Below are 19,542 nucleotides of genomic sequence, written 5' to 3'. Positions count from 1 at the left end.
TTTGAACTGAGTGGATTTAATGCTACTGTTACGATGATGCCAGATAACTGATTTGAACAAAAACCTCTCTAACCTATATACTATAAACAATTAGATCCTGCAATGGCTTTTTTGTTTGTTTACTGTATTGTTTCCTATACATTTTTTAGCATTCTTATCACCAGAGTGTCATGACTATATAGCGGTGGCGACAAGACAAAGCAAGTCATGATTACTGATTGGCTGGGCCCAACCTTAAGAGAATCCAAGATGGTGTAGCAGTCGTACGTGTGTTTGTCTTGTCCCGTCTTGCCCCATGTAAATAGTCGGTTTCGTAATTTTTTTGGTATATATTTTAATCTCACTTTCCACCTACAATCTAAATATACTTTCCTGCAACCCGCTTCACCCAATGTGGTACAGATCTGCTATTTTTATATACGTTATAACTGGAACCTCCATCAGAAGCTAGCCAGCTAAATAGCTACTAGCTAGTAGTCACTGTTAGCCAAAAGATAGTAGTCACAAAAAGCAGAAAATGAGATAGAATTAATCACTAACCTTTGATGATCTTGTTGAGATGACCATCATCATATGACACTCATAGGATATCATGTTACACAATACATATATGTTTTGTTCGATTAAGTTCATATTTATATCCAAAAACCTCAGTTTACATCGGCGCCATGTTCAGAAATGCCTCCAAAATATCCGGAGAAATTGCAGAGAGCCACGTCAAATAACATAAATACTCATCATAAACCTTGATGAAAGATACATGTTTTACATAGAATTAAAGATAAACTTGTTCTTAATGAAACCGCTGTGTCAGATTTCAAAAAGCTTTACGGCAAAAGCTCAATATTCAATAATCTGAGAACAGGGTTCAGCCACAAAAGCAAGCCATACAGTTACCCGCCAAATTGTGCAGTCAACAAAACTCATAAAAAGCATTATAAATCTTCACTTACCTTTGCTGATCTTCGTCGGAATGCACTCCAGGGACTCCCACTTCCACAAGAAATGTTCGTTTTGTTCGGTAATGTCCATCATTTATGTCCAAATAGCTATTTTTGTTAGCGTGTTTGGTAAACCAATCCACAGTTAGGAAGCGTGTTCACTAACAGCAGACGAAATGTCAAAAAGTTCCGTAACAGTCAGTATAAATATGTCAAACGATGTATTGAATCAACCTTTAGAATGTTTTTAACATAAATCTTCAGTAACGTTCCAACCGGAGAATTACATTGACTTCAGATGTGCGATGGAACAGAGCTCCCTCTCATGTGAACGTGCATGGTCAGAGCATGGTCAGGTAAGGATAGACCTTACTCAATCCCCTCTCATTCGGCCCCCTTCACAGTAGAGGCATCAGACAAGGTTCTACAGACTGTTGACATCTAGTGGAAGCCGTAGGAAGTGCAAACTCATCCATATCCCACTGTGTATTCAATAGGGTATTGGTTGAAAATCGACCAACATCAGAATTCCCACTTCCTTTTTGGATTTTATCTCAGGTTTTTGCCTGCCATATGAGTTCTGTTATACTCACAGACATCATTCAAACAGTTTTAGAAACTTCAGAGTGTTTTCTATCCAATACGAATAATAATATGCATATATTAGCAACTGGGACTGAGGAGCAGGCAGTTTACTATGGGCACCTCTGTGCACCTTTCATCCAAGCTACTCAATACTGCCACTGCAGCCATAAGAAGTTTTAAATAAAGTTTAAAAGAAAAACTTTTTCTTGCGCTCCCACGGCCTCATCATTATCAGCCTCTGTGTATTAATAACTCTTTATGCACTGCTTTTTTTCCAGCAAGGGGAGAATGTCAGCTCATTGTTGTTTCCAGGAAGTGTCCCAAAGACCTTGGGAGTGCCCCCTGGACAATCTGGGAGGCCCTTGCCCCCCCTCAGTCCCACCCCCTTCACTTTGATGGACAGCTCCAGGTACAAGTCAATCAAACTTGACCAGACCATGTTACAAGCACAAAGCAGTGAATCACCTGTAGTGTGTTTTCACAGAGACTTTCATTTGTTCCTGGAAAGTATAAGCATGTGTGTTTTCAGCATTGTACTATGTCACTGTTGCTAGCAATTCATAGCAATCTACAAACATCTTAAGTGACTTCAGAATTAGCAATATGCTTCAGTAGGATGTAGAGATTAAATAATTTTAGTGCCTGAGGGGGAGGTTAGAAAACAGGAAGATGTGTGGTCTGTGCTGCTATATATATTCTGTATACATGCATCAAGAACAAGGCAAGATGTGCAGGAAGTAAAACCAAAGGCACTAGATCCTGTAACCATGGCAGGTAAGGGAGATAAAATGTTTTTACAAAAGAAGAGTTTGTGTTTCTTGAAAGCAATATGATGCACTATAGGGTTACCCCAGAAAAAGTGGATTTTACCCCATAGCAGTGGATCTGCTTTTGCAACCTCTGACAGCACAAGGAATCAGTCAGACAGTTGGAAGCAAATTCAAATGTTTATTTACAACCTCTGATGAACAGAGTAAAGTGGTCTAAATACAAAAAATTACAGCAAAATGGCAGCTAATCTCCCTGAGCTTTACAAAAACTACACAGGACTTGTGGGTGACAGCAGAGAGACAAAGAGATATTCTGTACAGAGCTCTAATGCCATGTATAGGGAAATTAAATGTGCGAGAGAGAGAGAGACATACAACGCTTCATATACAGTATCATAAATGAAATACATGAGTATTTTTTTCTCCAGAAAACAACATGCTTTTAACAATATACATCCTTCCAAGAAGACTGGACATGGAGCTGGCGATGTAGAATATAAATAGACAGCAAAACACCGTTGGTCTTTCAAATTGCATACAAACCAAGTGGCAATTTATGAGACAGGATCAATGAGTTAGCCAACTAACTAACTTCGACAAACACCGGTAACTGTTTTCAAGATCATAAAATGAAGCTACTTTTGAGGACTGGTTAGTAACAGTGCAGAGTCCGTGAACCAATGTCCGTTTTTATGAACTGGAAAATTGGAGTTTCAGAAATGTACAAAAGTTATCTGGCCAAGTCACTGACCACACATGTTATACCTTACTGGTTGAACATTGAGGCTGACATACCCATCATGGATTTCAAAAGAACAGGAAGACTAGATTAGTGAACTCTGAGCTCAGGTGAGAATAACCTAGAACTAATTTCAGTCTCATGAATGTTTTGTGACAATAATAAAATAAACCAAATCAACAGTAACCTCAGGTATTGGTTCTGAGGGCAAACATATTTACATGTCCTTCAGTGAGTCTTTGTCCATTATAGTGATACTGTTGGTTTTAAATCACTACATAATCTCAAAAATATATTGACACTTACTGTCCCCCACTTCCAATACCTATCCAATGACATCAGGGGTACACAACAAGGACAAAAGCAAAGCACATGAGTGCTTCAGGGCACAACCAGCCTTCATAACATACTGTACATATTATTCATTGTTATAGAAGTAGGGAAGCGTTTCCTCTTTCCATCTCAGTGTAAAAAACTACTACTTTACCCAACGGAGACCAAAGGTCTCCTTGTGTTTAGACAGTAACCCCTACTTCCTGTCAACCACCGAAACGAACAAAACAAACCCCACCAACCTATGCACAAGCACTGACTTTTAAAGACTGGCTATGATATCCATAGACTGCAATGGCAATCACAGTCATGTACATTTCAATCCATATACTGAAGGAAAGTATGAAAAACAGAAGTCCGGTTGGGTACCACAGCAGTAGTCTATATGGGTATAAGGAGTCTCTGGAGTCATGTGGCCAGCAGATTTGGCCGAATGGTGTGGGAACTGTAGTATCCTGCAGTACTAGATTTGTCCAAAAAGCCCAGAGCTGCCACCGTTTAACTGGGCCTCTATTTTGGGGTTGGTTTAAACTGTGTGTGTGTGTGTGTACTTTCATGCATATGGAGTGTGAGTGTAAGGTAAAGCAACAGAGGTGAAATCTGGAGAGTAGATAAGGTACTGCATATTGCTTCTCTTGAGAGTGATGCTTTGGTGTCAAGGGAAGGAAAGTGAGCATCACTGACATGTGTGCCCCTGTTCAGTCTGTTTGAGTGGTTAGGTGCGAGTGGGATCTCCTGCTGGTGTGTGTAGGAGGGTGGGTGGGGTCTGTTTGGCCTCTAGTGCTCGTTGTTCTGCGTCGGCTGTCCAGTTTGGCTTTTGCCATGGTTCTCCTCCTCCTCACAGACAATGAACTCCTCCGGTGGCCAACGCAGCTCACCGCTCTCCACTTCCCCCTCCGTGGGCTCCACTACGATGGACGGCAGGCGGTCTTTCAGCTTACAGCAGCGCTCGAAGTCCGAGGGGTCCGGGAAGATCTGAGGAAAGGACAAAAACACACAGTTAAAGTCCTGGGTGCCCCTGGGTCTGATCAGTCTTTCATGCTGCTACATTTAATAGCTTTGGAAGGCATAGTGCCAAAGCTGCTTTTAAGTGCTTACAAATGGGGAGATTATACGAGAGCTAATCATAGTATTGCAAGTCTACAGTAAGTTTGTTACAGTCAAGACACCGAGCACATTTTAAGGCAGTAGAGCTTTCTCTTAGCTTAACCAAAATAACACTAGGTGGTAGATATTGACAAGTAAAGTTTATTTGTCATATGCACAGGATACATGTGGTACACAGTACAATGAAATGCTTACTTGCAGGTTCACTCTCACCAGGTTCACTCTGATAGGATGACTAAATAACCCCATGATACTAAAAGCTAAGCAATGGGTATTATATCTCTGTGGAGTCTGCTCTTTTTTATGATTTTGTCTGCAATAAAAGCTAGACCTAAATGGGTTGTGGGTGTGCAATGCCAGACTTGCTGAAGAAGAACCCAGGAAGATGTGCAGACTTTTTTGCATCTAAAATGAAGAGCATGAGAGAGAGATACTCTGACAAGGGATTACAGCCATTCCTAATCAAAGAACAGCATTTTTTGCTGTTTGGATGAAGTGGAAGAATATTTTTAGAGCTGCATATTTCAGTGGGAGACATTGGAAGGGGAAAGTGATGTCGCTGTCTGGGCAAAAAGCCCAGTGGAAAGAAAGCATTAGATGATCCTGAGAGGGAGACACAGTGAGAGAGAGGGAGGAAGAGAAGAAGGGAGAGGCTGGCAGAGAAAGAGAGGGTCCAAGTCTCCCTGAATACCATGAGAGGGGGATGAGGAGGAAAAGGACAAAATGTTCTGAAAACTGCCGTGTTTCAGTATGTTTGGCTGCGAGTGCCCGGTTAGTGGGACAGATTGAGCATTTGCATCTCCAGACATCAGCTTGAGTGTGTGCATATGTGGGACTGAGTATGAATGTTAGTCAGTGCCTGTGTGTGTGAGTATGTGTGTTAGTGCATGTGTGCGCAGGGAGGTTTAGTATCTGCATATCCTTGCCTGTGTTGTGAATGTCTATGCTGCGAATGTCTGTGTGTCAGCACCAAGGGGGATGGTAGAGAGTGACCTTGCTATAAGACCCCCAGCCACATCATCACAGCTCAGTTCACTTCCAGCTGCAGGAAATCGCAACACATCGCTAGCGAGGCACAATGACAGCTATTTTGGGTTGTGGTAGGGTGGGGTGATAGGAGCTTTGGGCGATCAGGAATCACTCAAGTGCAGACTCCAAATGAAGCTGCTGCAGAGAAGCCCTCACCTCCGTCACCAACCTCCAGTTACTTTGCTCTATAAAATGCCTCCATGCACCATTATTTTGCCAATTTTTCCTACAGCAACTCTGTAGGGTTAATGGGGGTTGGGGGTTAATGCAAAATGTAATGCTGTGTTGCCTAACAGTCAAAGACGCAGTTGGCATTCAGGTGATGGACTCACAAATTGTATCAAAGTCAACAGTACATTTTTAGAAGGAGCCCCCTGAGGGGGAAGAGGCATTGTCGTGCCCTCTTCAAGACTGTGTTTGGACCATGATAGATCCTTAGTGATGTGGGCAGAGGAATTTTAAGCTCTCGACCCACACCACTACAGCCCTGTTGATGTGAATGGGGGAGTGTCGGCCCTGTATTCCACGATCAGCTCCTTTGTCTTTCTGACGTTGAGGGAGAGGTTGTTGTCCTGGCACCACACAGCCAGTTCTCTGACCTCCTCCCTATAGTCTCATTGGCGTCGATGATCAGGCCATACACCGTTGTGTCGTCTGAAAACTTAATGGTTTTGGAATGCAGTCATGCAGTCATGGGTGAAGAGGGACTACAGGAGGGGACTAAGCACACTCCCATGAGGGGCCCACGTGTTAAGGGTCAGCGTGGCGGATGTGTTGTTTCCAACCCTTACCACCCGGGGGCATCCCATTAAGAAGTCCAGGATCCAGTTGCAGAGGGAGGTGTTCAGTCCCAGGGTCCATAGCTTAGTGTTGACCTCGGAGGTCACTATGTTTTTGAATGCAGAGATGTAGTCAATGAACAGCATTTTCACATAGGTGTTCCTTTTGTCCAAGTGGGAAAGGGCAGTGTGGAGTGCAATAGAGATTGCGTCATCTGTGGATCTGAGCCATGACCAGTCTTTCAAAGAATTTCATGGCTACAGATGCGAGTGCAATGGGGCAATAGCCATTTAGACATTACCTTGGCGTTCTTGGGCGCAGGGACTATATCGATCTGCTTGAAACATGTAGGCCTTACAGACTGGGTCAAGGAGAGGTTGAAAATGTTAGTAAAGACACTTGTCAACTGGTCAGCGCATGCTCCGAGTACACGTCCTGGTCCTCAGTCTAGTCCTTGGCTACAGAGAGCGTGATCACAGTCATCTGTAACAGCTGGTGCTCTCACGCATGGTTGAGTGTTGCTTGCCTCAAAGCGAGTATAGATGGCATTTAGCTCGTCTGGTACCCCGCTCGTTGAAAGCAGTAGGTCGTCTTTAGCTCAGTGTGGCTGTTGCCTTTAATCCATGGCTTCTGTTTGGGATATGTACGTACGGTTGGTCATGTAGGAGATGACAATGTTAATGCACTTATTATTGAAGCCGGTGACTGATGTGGTAAACTCCTCAATGTCATTGGATGAGTCCTGCAACATATTCCAGTCTGTGCTAGCGAAACAGTCCTGTAGCTTAACATCCGCTTCATTTGGATCACATCACTGGTACTTCCCATTTTAGTTTTTTCATGTAAGCAGGAATCAGTAGGATATGGTCAGATTTGTCAAATACAGGGCGAGGGAGAGCTTTGGATGCGTCTCTGTGTGTGGAGTAAAGGTGATCTGTTTTTTTCGCCTCTAGTTGCACAGGTGACATGCTGGTAGAAATTAGGTTTCCTCCATTAAAATCACCAGCCACTAGGAGTGCTGCCTCCTAGTGGCCTCACAGGACAGACACAGCTTGTGTGTAAATTGAGAGAGGAAGGCAGCCCACCTTCCTAAAGGGTCAGTCTGCATCATCTGGGTCTCTGACATGTACAGTCACTCATAAAGGAGTGGCTTTGCCTTAAAATGGCTCAGATTCTTTCCAAACAATAAAACTTGTCAAGGCCACCTGATGGCCTGCTACTCAGAAAGTTGCCCATCTGTGAGTTGTATTGTCGTGACATGCTATCAGTCCCCCACAGTAAAGTCCGGAAGATTCAACTAACTCCTATTAATTTCCTTTGCATGTTTTTAAAAGTCTGTGCAATCATCTCGAACTCCCTGCAAAGCTGCACTCCACCTCAAGGCAAATACAATTTCTTTATTAAATATCCCCCCTTGAAATCCCCCAAAAAGGTTGTTTGCATAACTTGTTACAACAATAATAATGCTAATGATTAGACCTCCTGGTTAGAAAACAAACCTCTCCTTACCCATGGTCCCCTGGGTGAGCTGCTTACATTAAGAACTATGATGGAACATGCAGCCCTGTCCTTAATCCAACCTCAACCTTTTGTTCAAAATCCAATACCATTTTTGGGTTACTAATAGTGGTGAGGACTTCTGAACAGGGACATGTACCATAAACCAATTCAAACTAGTTCACCCTCTGCCTCCTAGTTTGGCTTCCCCCTTATAAAAGGGATCTATAGTGTGACCATTTTACTCGCATATGTGCCTAAATATTTTCCTGTGCGACCTGGAATTTATATTAAGCAGTACCAGAGTAGCTAAAAAATTAAATAAAAAGTAGGATTCTAGCTTTATTACATCAAATGTTTTTAAGTGTGCTCCTACATTTCTCTGTTTGTGCTTAAATTTTCCAACTTAAGCACACAAGTACTCCTTGTAAAAAAGGTCAGCGTAGAGCCCTGCCCTTATGGGTTATATACCATGATTTTGCTGCAAACCAATTTCCCTTTAGGACAACAACTGGTGTTAGTATGCGTGTTAGTTACCTGGAAGGAGAGCCGGTCCTTGCTGGGGCTAAGCCTCATGTCCTCCATGGGGGTGCTACTTATCATCACCTCAGTCATGTCTCCGCTCGGCACAAACACTGGGCTGGACAGAGACATAAGGGAAAGGACTGGGTTATTCCACCATTCAAGATCCAATATCAGTCCCAAACTTTCACACTGAGGAGCAGAATACAATCATTTCAAATTCCTTATATTGAGCAAACCAGGAAGCACCATTTTCTAATAGCCAGGGCACACTCAACATAATTTACAAACAAAGCATGTGTAATTAGTGAGTCCGCCAGATCAGAGAGAGTAGGGATGCCCAGGGATGGTCTATTGATAAATGGGTGAACTGAACCATTTTCCTGGCCTGCTAACCATTCAAAATGTAACAAGTACTTTTGGGTGTCAGGGAAATTGTAAAAAGTACATTATTTTCTTTAGGAATCTAGTGAAGTAAAAGTTGTCCAAAATATTAGTAAAAAAATAAAAACGACTTAAGTATTTTTACACCAATGCAGAGCTGGTACATGTGTCCCAATCATAGTGCTGTACAAGAGGCCGCATAATGGAGAACGGATAGGTTGGTGCAATATCATTTACATGTAGCTATTACTTTGGCAAGTGTTATGCAAATTAATCCTATCAGCGAGAATGACAGAGTACAACTTTCAGTCATGTAGTTGCATGAGATTTGGCCCTTTGGTATTATTTTTGCAATGAAAAAGCTACACATAAGCCTTGTTCAGTATTTTGTCTACTCTCTATGCATGCATTTGCTTTCATTTTGTCCGATCACTGACAGGCTCTGCAGCATACATTTGGTGCACTGCAAAGCTACACCACCACTGATATGTGGTTTGCATTGGGTAGCCATGTCTAAATATAGGACGAGGTATGCTTCAACTAGGAGAGAGGGGACACAGTCATAGCGAGAATGCATTGTGGGCATGCAGTGCAATTTGACTGGGACCGAAAACATTCCATTTTAGTTGAAGCAAGACGCACTGTATATGCACTGTAAGAAATTACTGAACATGAGGATTGAACTGAGGTACTATGTGGCAGGAAATATATTCTTGGGACGTTTGAGAACCAAGATGGCAGCCGAGCAGAGCGAGAATCTCAAGCTTTCTATTTCAAGTCTGGTGGCACAGCGGCCAGTGTCCACAGGACTGCGGTCAGGGTGGCCAACCCACCATAGGGGACAGGAAACAGAACATAGATCACCACCTGCCTCAGATGAGCAGAACAAGAACCGACTTGTTCCAAATATAACAAGTCAGTTTGTTTCTGCGAAAAATGTGAATATTGGGTGCCATTAACCTCCTTTTACAGTAGAAACAATGGAAAGTTTAGTGGTTGGTCATGTCAACATACCGTAGCCATGACCAACGAAACATTTTAGGTAAAACCAATGAAGTGCACTTCAAAAAAGGAGCCTACATTATTTCATATATATGTTGCTCCGGATGGATTCTTCGTCTCAACATCATCTTAAAAGCTCTCTTTTCCAAATATTTGTCAAGTTGCCTCTGAGGTATTTTGACAGTACTGCTATGTACAATGTCAGACAAGACCCTGAACTGGACTTCAAGACTCTTTATGGAGAAATCAACAGTGGAACCTGTGACACTTTCAGTTTGTAAACTTTCTGTGATCGGAAAATGAAAATGTTTTCACCATAAGAGATTGTGGGCAAAAATAGAAATGTGTCGTATGACTCATAGTTTGCCACTCACTCATGTTCCTTCACTGCTTTGTTGAATTCTTTCTAAGACATGCATGTTTATTATTCAAGAACCTATTAAATCCCCACACAGTAAAGATAAGACAGTCTGCAGTGGGAATCAAGACCTTTCATCAAAAGTGTTCCCGCATACTCTGATTGGAGAAAAACAAATGGAGATCAACAACCATTCTTTCATTCTTTGGGGATTAAATTCCAGATTAACTCTTTAAATTAATGTCAATCCAATAATAGCAAATAAAGCCCTTAGGCCATCCACATTTTCCAACACGTCACTTTCATGTAAAAAGGCTTGGCCTTATGGTACCATAATAAAAAAGGACTGAGGTGGATGTATACATTCCTTAGAATAAGGGACAAAGCCCCTATACATTATATTGTTCATCTATCCTGAATCTGTCAGAAAGAAAGAGTCAATTGCTTCAAACTGAAAAGGAAAGATGCTGTGTAAATTGATTTATTGCACACAACACATTGCCACACCCTGAAGCAATGGCTACTGCTGTTTAACAATCAATATTTCCATTCCCAAATTTGCATACCATGTGTCACATTCAAGTTGGGAGAAGGAAAACTATTTTTGTGCAGGTGGGGGCCACAGGGGGAAAGCACAAGCCAAGACCCAAAGGCAGAATAGGTTTCTGGAATCTTCACATACGTTTACAAACTAGTCGACTTGGTTCAACGACAATAGCCGGAAATCTAAAAATAAAAACTAGTCCAAAGGATATGCAAGGTTGTGTGTGGAATATGTCAAAAGACCCATTTCATTCTCGAGAGAGGAGAGAGGGTAAGCCAGAGACACATGGAGAGGGATGGACACAGAGTGGTGACAGCACTGCGGGGAGAAAGATAAACACTGCCTTTGCCAGTCATATTTCTGCTCGGGGATCGTATAAACATCCTGCTCAGCTAAGAATAACAGAACATCGGCCTAATAAAACATAAAGGGGCACAATGAGAAGTGGAGGAACACACGTACTGTAACAATTCAACCAGTGAGAGAACATACCATTCAAATCCATTACTGCTAAAAGTATCTGCCCGATGTTACAAAACATGTCCTTTTTCTCAAAAAAGAATGTGAAAATGTCTTCCTCAAGGAGTGATGTTAAGTGTCCTGTATAATTAAACAACTCCAAATGTATGAGGATAATGATTACCATGGGCTATGCAGTTAAGAAACACTTCACAAGTTCATTGTGCATTAGTTGGCACAATGAAGCCATTGTGCCAACTAATGTAGAGGCCAAGAGGTGAAATGTTGTGCATTCCTACTTCTACCCTGACAGCACCCATCCAAGTACAAATGAATTCTAAAAGGGCACCCCAAATTCTCTAATGCCCACTGCCAAAGATCAGTTACGGCACTCCACTTGTCAAGGACACATTTACTCAAAACCACTTTAAAATTATCATCTTAAATCTTAGACCAGGATCGGCCTGAGATGACTCCTTTGACTATTGCCAAGTAGAACTTCTGTCTGGACTTGCTGTCCAATCTTCCATGGGCATGCAACATGACTAGGTACTGGCCAGCTTGGCACTTCAGTGACTATCTTTAGCACTGTCAACAGAAACAACTAGGCCTACACACTGTACACAGTCACATGCTCATGTGGACTAATGCCAGTCCTATGTGGACTAATGCCAGTCCTAGACACATTCCAGTCAGAGGTCTGGCATGGGCATGAGACGGGGCATCTCAGACTGACACGTGTCCTGGCTAAATAAATAAAACTAAGGATCACAGAGGTTGCCTGCGGCTTTGGCTGATCATTATGGAGCATGTGTGAAGGTCTGTCTGTCCAACATTACATTTACAGTGTCAAAGATATTTTTAGATGAATCTGTGGTGAGGACAGTGTGACGACTCCAATTCCTGGATCGACGCGTCAGGATTTGTTCTTTAGGGTAGGTATCTCTACAAAGCTGCACAATCCCATCAACTGTAAATGGTAAATGACTCAGTAACTAAAAATAATATTACCCTACCATCTATGCTGTATCATCCTCCAAGTGTGTATGGTATGGACACGAATTGAGGACACATTGTGCTACACAGTCATGCCAAGTCATCTGCGGGTCTGTGCTGACGGAGACAAAACGTATATCCCCATAGCAATGCGACCCAGTGCACACGATAGGATATTACGTCTTGCATAATTAACACTGTTTCCCCTCTACTCCTCCCGAGTCTCGCTATGCGCATTATACATCTGAGGAGGCTTGGCGAAAAGGCGAAGCTGCTGCTGAGATTCCATACCAACACTGGGCGGTAACACTATTTGTATAGTCCATCTGTAGATGCTGTACAGACTATCTACAGCAGGGTTCTCCAACCGTTTCTAGCACAAGAGCTACTTTAAAAAAATTAAACATGTCACAAGACACTTTTTAAAAAACATCTTTCAAATAGGCACATTCTTCTCTGCTCCCCTGCAACTCTTCACTGGGTCCTTATTGTACAAGAGAAAGTAGCGCACTGTTTTCTGTCAATATACAGTACCTGGTAAAATAATGGTTAATAAAAAAAACTATGGGGGGCCACAAATTCTGTGATTTGTTTTCCAAATGATGTTCCCAGTAAAAATTGCTGGTTTTCGTTTTTTTTTCTTCTTCACTCAATTGAACAATTGTTCATAGAAAAACAACAAAATTGGATGTTGAGTGTCAATGATTAAATCATGAGAATACAATTTTTGGGGGGGTCTGGAAGAAAACTAACATTTAGATTTGAGTGTAATGCCCCTTTAATTGCGCATTTAGGGAGTGAGGAATATGCAGTCTAGCGATGGTTCTGTACCGCTGCTGCTCATTTAATGGCAAAGTTTGCAAATAACAAATAATACTACTTCGCAGTTAACATTTAATTGAGAACGTTTTGGGGAAGGTATCTCTGTCAACCCACCAGACGGTTATCACATCCAACTGGCTACACACGGAGTTAGACAAATGAGCGCACCACACAGGCAGACAGGCAATACTGCTGGAAATGAATTGCCAGATACGTTTTTTAAGCCAATAGTGGCTAACCAGGGATGGGATCATGTCAAAGTTCCATTGATTAGATATGAGTTGGGAGCTTGCAGTGTCTGATACTTGTGAGATTGCAAACTGTCATTAACCATTTACTTTCAGAATTGTTTGGCGAACTACTCATAGGTGGGCTGCGAGCTACTGGTAGCAAGCGATCGACCTGTTGGAGACCCCTGATCTACAGTAACATTTCAACTAACTATCCTCACCTTGCCCCTTTCCCTTATTCTAAACCTAACCGCAGGGTCGGCTCTAGCTTTTTTGGGGCCCTAAGCGAGATTCGGTTGGGGGCCCCTTCCCACCTCACGGGTTCAACATTTTAGTGCCCCCCCCCCCCCCCTCGACAGCGGAGAGAAATATTTACATTTTAAAACCTTGTCACATGTGAGTTTCAAATATCTCTAACGGTCACCCCAACGTGAGTTGTTTTATGCACGTGATGTCAGAATGCACTCACTGTTCCAAAATGTGATTGTTACTCAACAGGACAGTTAACACGTGCTGCCTGTTTCTAACAAGTTGTATTTTATAACAACAGTTTGAATTTAGTTATGTTCCGTATGTAATTTACATGGAGGTATCCCATTTCAGTGTTGCCGACAAACTTCCCGCGTCGAGGAGAGCTGTTCCATTTTTTCCTTCCGCGCATCAAGTATGTAGACATTTGCGCAATCTTGCATGATCTGACACATTTTCTGGCTGGCACTCACACTGCCTCCATAGTTTTTTTCCTTAGAAATAATAACTTTGGACGTGTGCATTCCTATCAAAGTAAGTGCCTTATTTTCTGTATATCGTGTTGTCGTTTCTACTTTTGCATGAAGTATGGAGCATAATGTATTTACAGTTTTATTAACATTTTCAAGTACTGGTGACAAATAATGCATTCCGATTATTGCATAGATTGCAATGGACACCTATGATGTGTGCAAAATACTTTTTTAAAGGTTGTACTGATTATAATGAGCTAATGCTAAGCTATTTGCCAGCTATGCGTGGTGCCATGTTTGTTGACATTATACAATGGATTCTGGGTGTCACGTCAACGTCTGTCAGACCAAAGATGTTATAATGGAGGTGAAGTAATGATTCGCTCATCTTTCGTGTAAACCTCCGGAAGTAGACGACACACCCTCTTCAACATGCATACTGCAAACAGACCAAACTCAAACTTATTATCTTTGGTTGACGCAGAAAACAAACATGGCAGCGCGCACAAACTACCCATCGTCGGGTTAATTTAGATTTCAAGAAAGTGTTTCACTCAATTATTTATTTCAATGTTGAGGTCACCTGTGATGAATTATAATTAGTAATTGCTATTAGCTAATTCAAATTGTGGTTTGTCAGCCGAGAGTTATCCAAATATGACCACTTGTGTTACGTCAATCTTTCCTCAGTTAGTGGTAGGACTAATGTAGCATACATTTTTGTTTGGATGATTGTGTACACTGTTGCTACTTATGTGAATGTCTGAACACTGCATCCAAAAATGAACTGGTCACATTCAGGACATAACTTTGTAAGGACTGTGTTTGTGCAAAATGTTTCTGTGAAAAAACAGTGTGTCTAGCTCAAATGCTGACTGTTGTGTCAATCAAATCTGGACTTTCTAAATAATCCCACCGGTTTGAGCATAAGCTGCAAGGACCACTGTAGAATGATCACACCCGTTTGTTGGTACGTGTGAAAAGGTTAAAGTGAATTTCCTGGAATTCTACACATTTTGCCTTGACTTATGCCATCTTAAATGATACCTGAGTGAGAGTGACTAACAAAAGAAACAGGGGGCCCCTGGAGGTCAGGGCCCCCTGGGCACGTGTCCTGCATGACCGGTCGGTATTTGGCCATGATTACGACAAGTTTAGATAGCTGGCTAGACTACTTTACCAATCTATAAATGTTTAGCTGACATGGCTAATTGAGTCACTGTCAGTGACTGACATAAGAGAAAAACTGCTGATGCACAACCAAATTTCCAACTTGCAATTTGTGGATTCTACTGTTCTAAGAAAACCGCTTATGCCTGGAGCTGGATGGCCCTTCCTAACAGTAACCTTAGCAAGCAGTTGCTTATCAATATAGCTTGTTGATAGCATGACCAGCTGTAGAGCATCTACAGATGGAAAATCCAGACTATCCAAATAAAAGTGTGATCTGCTGGGCTGCCTGGCGACCGGGCAAATCACACAACCTGGAGGTGTGTGTGTGTGGGGGGGGGGGGGGGGGGGGGGGGCATCAATCTCTCTGAAACGTGCTGGAATTAATGGGCCATATCCAGATTGCTGCTCCAGTCCATAGGCTTCCTTGCTCAGCCTTCTCAGAATACAGGAAACACTGTTACTGTGTTACTGACAGGACAGAACCTGCTCATTTTTAGGTCCAACTCCAGCAAAACTTGAGTGCATAATGCCAAGGTGCCAAAGCAGAGAAATTTGGTCCACGATGACCTGATCACTTTATTGGAGAATTACATGTTCTTGTTTCAAGAGTTCAAACGTGTAAAAGAAAAGATAGAAATGAAAGTAAAGAGGTCTTCCTGTTTACCAGGGGTGAGTAGTCACTCACCTACAAGTGTAACACCCACAAATGCAACAACTGCCCCTGGCAAAACATTGAAAGCTATCAAATGGCTCCCTTGGGACTGCACTTATGACTTATAACATGATAAACCTGAAACAATAACTTTTTTTCCTGCAGTGAGCTTTGAAAAATAAACTGCAAAGTGCTATATTAGGCAGCAACGCATGGGGAAACAATAAGAGATCTTAGCAAAAGGGTCCCCATGTAGCAGCGGTATCTGAAGAACAGAGAAGCACACAAAGCGGAGACGAGAAGCTTTGTGGTTACTGTAAGTCACAGGGTCGGGTCTTCACTTCCTGGTGCAGGCAAACAGACTTGCAGAGTAAAAAAAATGTTTTTAAAAAAAGAGGCAAAAAAATGTATTGCATGAAGTCTTGGACCAAGTCTTCTAATCCCTAATGCAATGTTACAAGCCTATATGGAGGTCGGAGTACACAGAGTAAAATGGAGAGATTGAGTCACAGGCCTCCTCTGGGTGATGGATGGACTGTCAATGGGTTAAGAGCCTCATTCCACCTCCCTCTATTGTACCCCACCACAATTGCTTACCAATAAAAGGTCAATTGTCTAACCACTAAAGGTCAAACAATGTGAAACCGTAGTGTGGTTGAACAGTTCCATATCGTTGCTTGTCGAGAAACCAAGGTAGGCTCATGTTATTACTTATCAGTAGTTTGACTAAAAGGCATTGCATCACAATGCTCCCATTGCAACGTGAAAACATTAGGTTGCCAATCTAGGATGTGCATGTTGACGTTTATTTTCATGAATCTTGCCCTGGAGGCAGAACTGAGTGATTTCGTCTAGATGGGCCATCTGCAAAGTCAAAATTGACTATATTGTAAAAATTATTGAAAACAAAAAATGTGCATTTGGTTTAAGGTTAGGTTTCAAATCCAATGTTATGACTTTGTGGCTGTGCCAGCTAGTGACCACTCTGCAAAAAACGTTAACCTGCCTATGATGTTCCCTTATGAAAGGAAAAGGGTCAACCTCAGACATGGCACCTGGATAAGGAGTCTTGGTGGACAGCTTGACACCTGTCACCATTTGAAAAACAGAACTCCAAAAATGTGGAGTGCTTTGTTTGTTATCTGACCTTTCTTTCAGGTGGCTTTATAAAGGTTATAAAACAAAAACAACGCCACTGACTGCACCCTGACACATTCAAGAGCGCAGTTGTAATGGTTTGAAGCAGTAAATACTTTCTTTTGATTTACATACATTCTTCCAAGCATCTTAGTTTTCTATTGATTATACCTATTATAGCCATTAGCAAATATAAAGCCAATGCTAAAAATCACATAGGCTACATGCAATAATGAAACTTTATTCAACATCGAACTGAAGTCTCAGGTGTAAAACAAATACATGACAAAAATCACACTTACCAGTATATTTGGGGAGAATATACAGACATGAATTCACACCTGCAGTTGATTATGATTAGGAATTACTTCGATATTGACGCCTTCTTTAAAAAAAAACGTTCCGCCTGTTACACGTAAATTAAAAGCGAGCGTTTGTACAGAAAAATACTACTCGAAGCTGAGTCGTGACCTTGGTTAAACAAACAGCTCTCGTGTATTTTGCCTTTTTAATATCTCGACTAGGAGAAATTACTTTTTATATAAGAGGCGTGTACTGTCACTGCAGACACACCCCCTTCACACGGGCTCCAAATTCTTCAATGACAGCAGGATCACTACGGACCAATCAAAGGACAGGTGCCACGTACTCGCCGTGACGATAGCAAGGGATAAACTATTTCGTTAAAAAAAAGAAACCATAAATGATACTGCGTCATTCTCTTCATCAGAGAGGATGAATGGAAGCTAGAGATTTCACTCTCGCCAAAATATGTAAAAAAAGAACCACAATGCATTTCTATGGGCTTATTTTGGACCTGAACTTTTTGCCTGCCTTCTCGCCTTCGGGACAACTATTACCATTGTTAGGGTGAGCATCTCGTCATTATATAAAAATATTTATCTTCATTGATAGTCACTAAGGCAATATGAAATTTAGCCGAATGAACAAAAAATAGTCACACCATTGTATACTTATTTCTCACTTTCATAACGATTTATGTTATGTAACACAGGTCAGAATATCCTATTATTATTATCAATTATTGCAACTATATTTGCATAACTGGAGGGGATGATGATACGGTACCAGAGCAGGCAATTAAGCTCTTTTTCTGAATACATTGACATGCAAATGTCACCGGTTAAGACCAAGAAACCCGGAATGCAGATTTTAGGCTAAACAATACTGAAAATGTGAAGATCACAAGTCATCAGAGGTAGCCTATATACAATATTTACAAGACCATGTAAAGATTAAAGCTGGGGCATGTCAAATACAGGATGCTGTCCTCTCTCGCCCTGCGACATAGCAAGCATTTGGCAGACTATTAAATTCTGTGTGTATGCATTCTACCACCACCTTGTGGTCGTAATTATTCTAGCTGACTGTTCCCCATAACCTCAAAATAAGTTAATTGAAAGTGTGCAAAACCTTCATGGGATCGAAAAGTAGGACAGCATATGTATTGACAGGGTGGCATTTTTATTGCAGCAAGTTTTAGAGGGGCATCTTTTCTGAAATTCAACATCAAAGAAGAGAGGAACATTTGTGTGCTTGCCAGGAAAGAACTTGCCAGGAAAGACCTTTACAGTTATCAACAAGGCAAGTTAACCTGTAGTCATTCAATCTAATTTAAGTCAGAAATGTAAATTTAGAATTTTCCACCATTTAGTGGACATTAGGAACAAAGTCAGTCAGTTGACTCTGAATTCCAAAAATCCTTAAAGGTGCAATATACAGAAATCACTCTGCCATTTCCTGGTTGCAAAAATTCTAGTAGTTTGCCTAATTTCAGTTTAGGTGACAAAACAAGCAATTTTGTAGAATGTCACTGTACCATATAAACCACTGTGAAATATATTTTTTATAACCAAAAATATTGTATTTTCAGCTGTTTGAAACGGCTGTACCAAACCGAAAGTAAAAGATGCAAAAACGAAACTTAAATAGCGCACATAGAACAGATCTACAGCATCTTAGACTTGCTTTTAATGAGAATGACAGGTCTATAACTCACATTTCTATGTGCATTTGGTCGGGTTGCCCCAGAAGTTATATATTGCAGCTTTAAGGATATTTTACACTGACTGGTGTATCTTTCAGTAACCTCTGGATGGGCATTAAGAGAATCATACGAAAGGACATAAGATGGTTGGTAGACGATTTAAATATGTAGTGTTATGCAAATTAGAAAAATATAAAAACAAACCACATTTCACCACATAGGTCTAAAACGGTCCATGAGCAGGGCCGCTATTAAGGGCGGGCATTAGGGGGCTTAGCCAGCCCTACCATACCTCCTTGCTCATCCAAATAAAATATTTAAATATTGATCATTTATTTGACCGAGACGCATGCTGACAGAAAGACTCATCAAGAGCATTAAGAGAATCATATGAAAGGACATAAGATGGTATATCTGTTGTATAGTAAGACAGAGGGGTGCTGTTTCACTCGCTCTGATGTTTTTTCTGGTGAGATAGTTTCAGCCAAACGAGATTCCCTAAAAACACGACACTTCGATACAGCTATGACCGGAAGTGACTTTTTAGTAGCAGATTAGCGGAATTTATGCAGCAGGATATGAAAATTAGGTTAAGGTTAGGAAAAGAGTTAAATAAAATGCTCTCCTAATCTGCTACGAAAAGTCACTTCCGGTCGTAGCTGTATCGAAGTGGCGTGTTTTTAGGGAGTCACTGGGCCAAACCCCCACATTTTCATTCAAACTCTATTTTTTCTCTCTCACAACACAAGCAG

The 19,542-nt window shown here is 41.5% G+C and overlaps 1 protein-coding gene across 1 annotated transcript; it reads right to left on the bottom strand.

Annotated features, from left to right (window-relative positions):
* Positions 1-2,460: 2,460 nt before the first annotated feature.
* On the bottom strand, positions 2,461-17,375 carry LOC139563517 (protein LBH-like). The gene is made up of 3 exons (XM_071382235.1): positions 17,085-17,375; positions 8,319-8,421; positions 2,461-4,343 (listed from the first exon to the last, which is right to left on the bottom strand). Exons 1-3 carry the CDS (start codon positions 17,111-17,113, stop codon positions 4,146-4,148), a joined length of 330 nt encoding a protein of 109 aa, XP_071238336.1. The 5' UTR covers positions 17,114-17,375; the 3' UTR covers positions 2,461-4,145.
* Positions 17,376-19,542: the final 2,167 nt, after the last annotated feature.

This window comes from Salvelinus alpinus, chromosome 34 (genome assembly GCF_045679555.1).
Source record: "Salvelinus alpinus chromosome 34, SLU_Salpinus.1, whole genome shotgun sequence".
NCBI lineage: Eukaryota > Metazoa > Chordata > Actinopteri > Salmoniformes > Salmonidae > Salvelinus > Salvelinus alpinus.
Note: the sequence above shows the minus strand (reverse complement) of the source record. Positions and strands in the feature narration are given on the sequence as shown.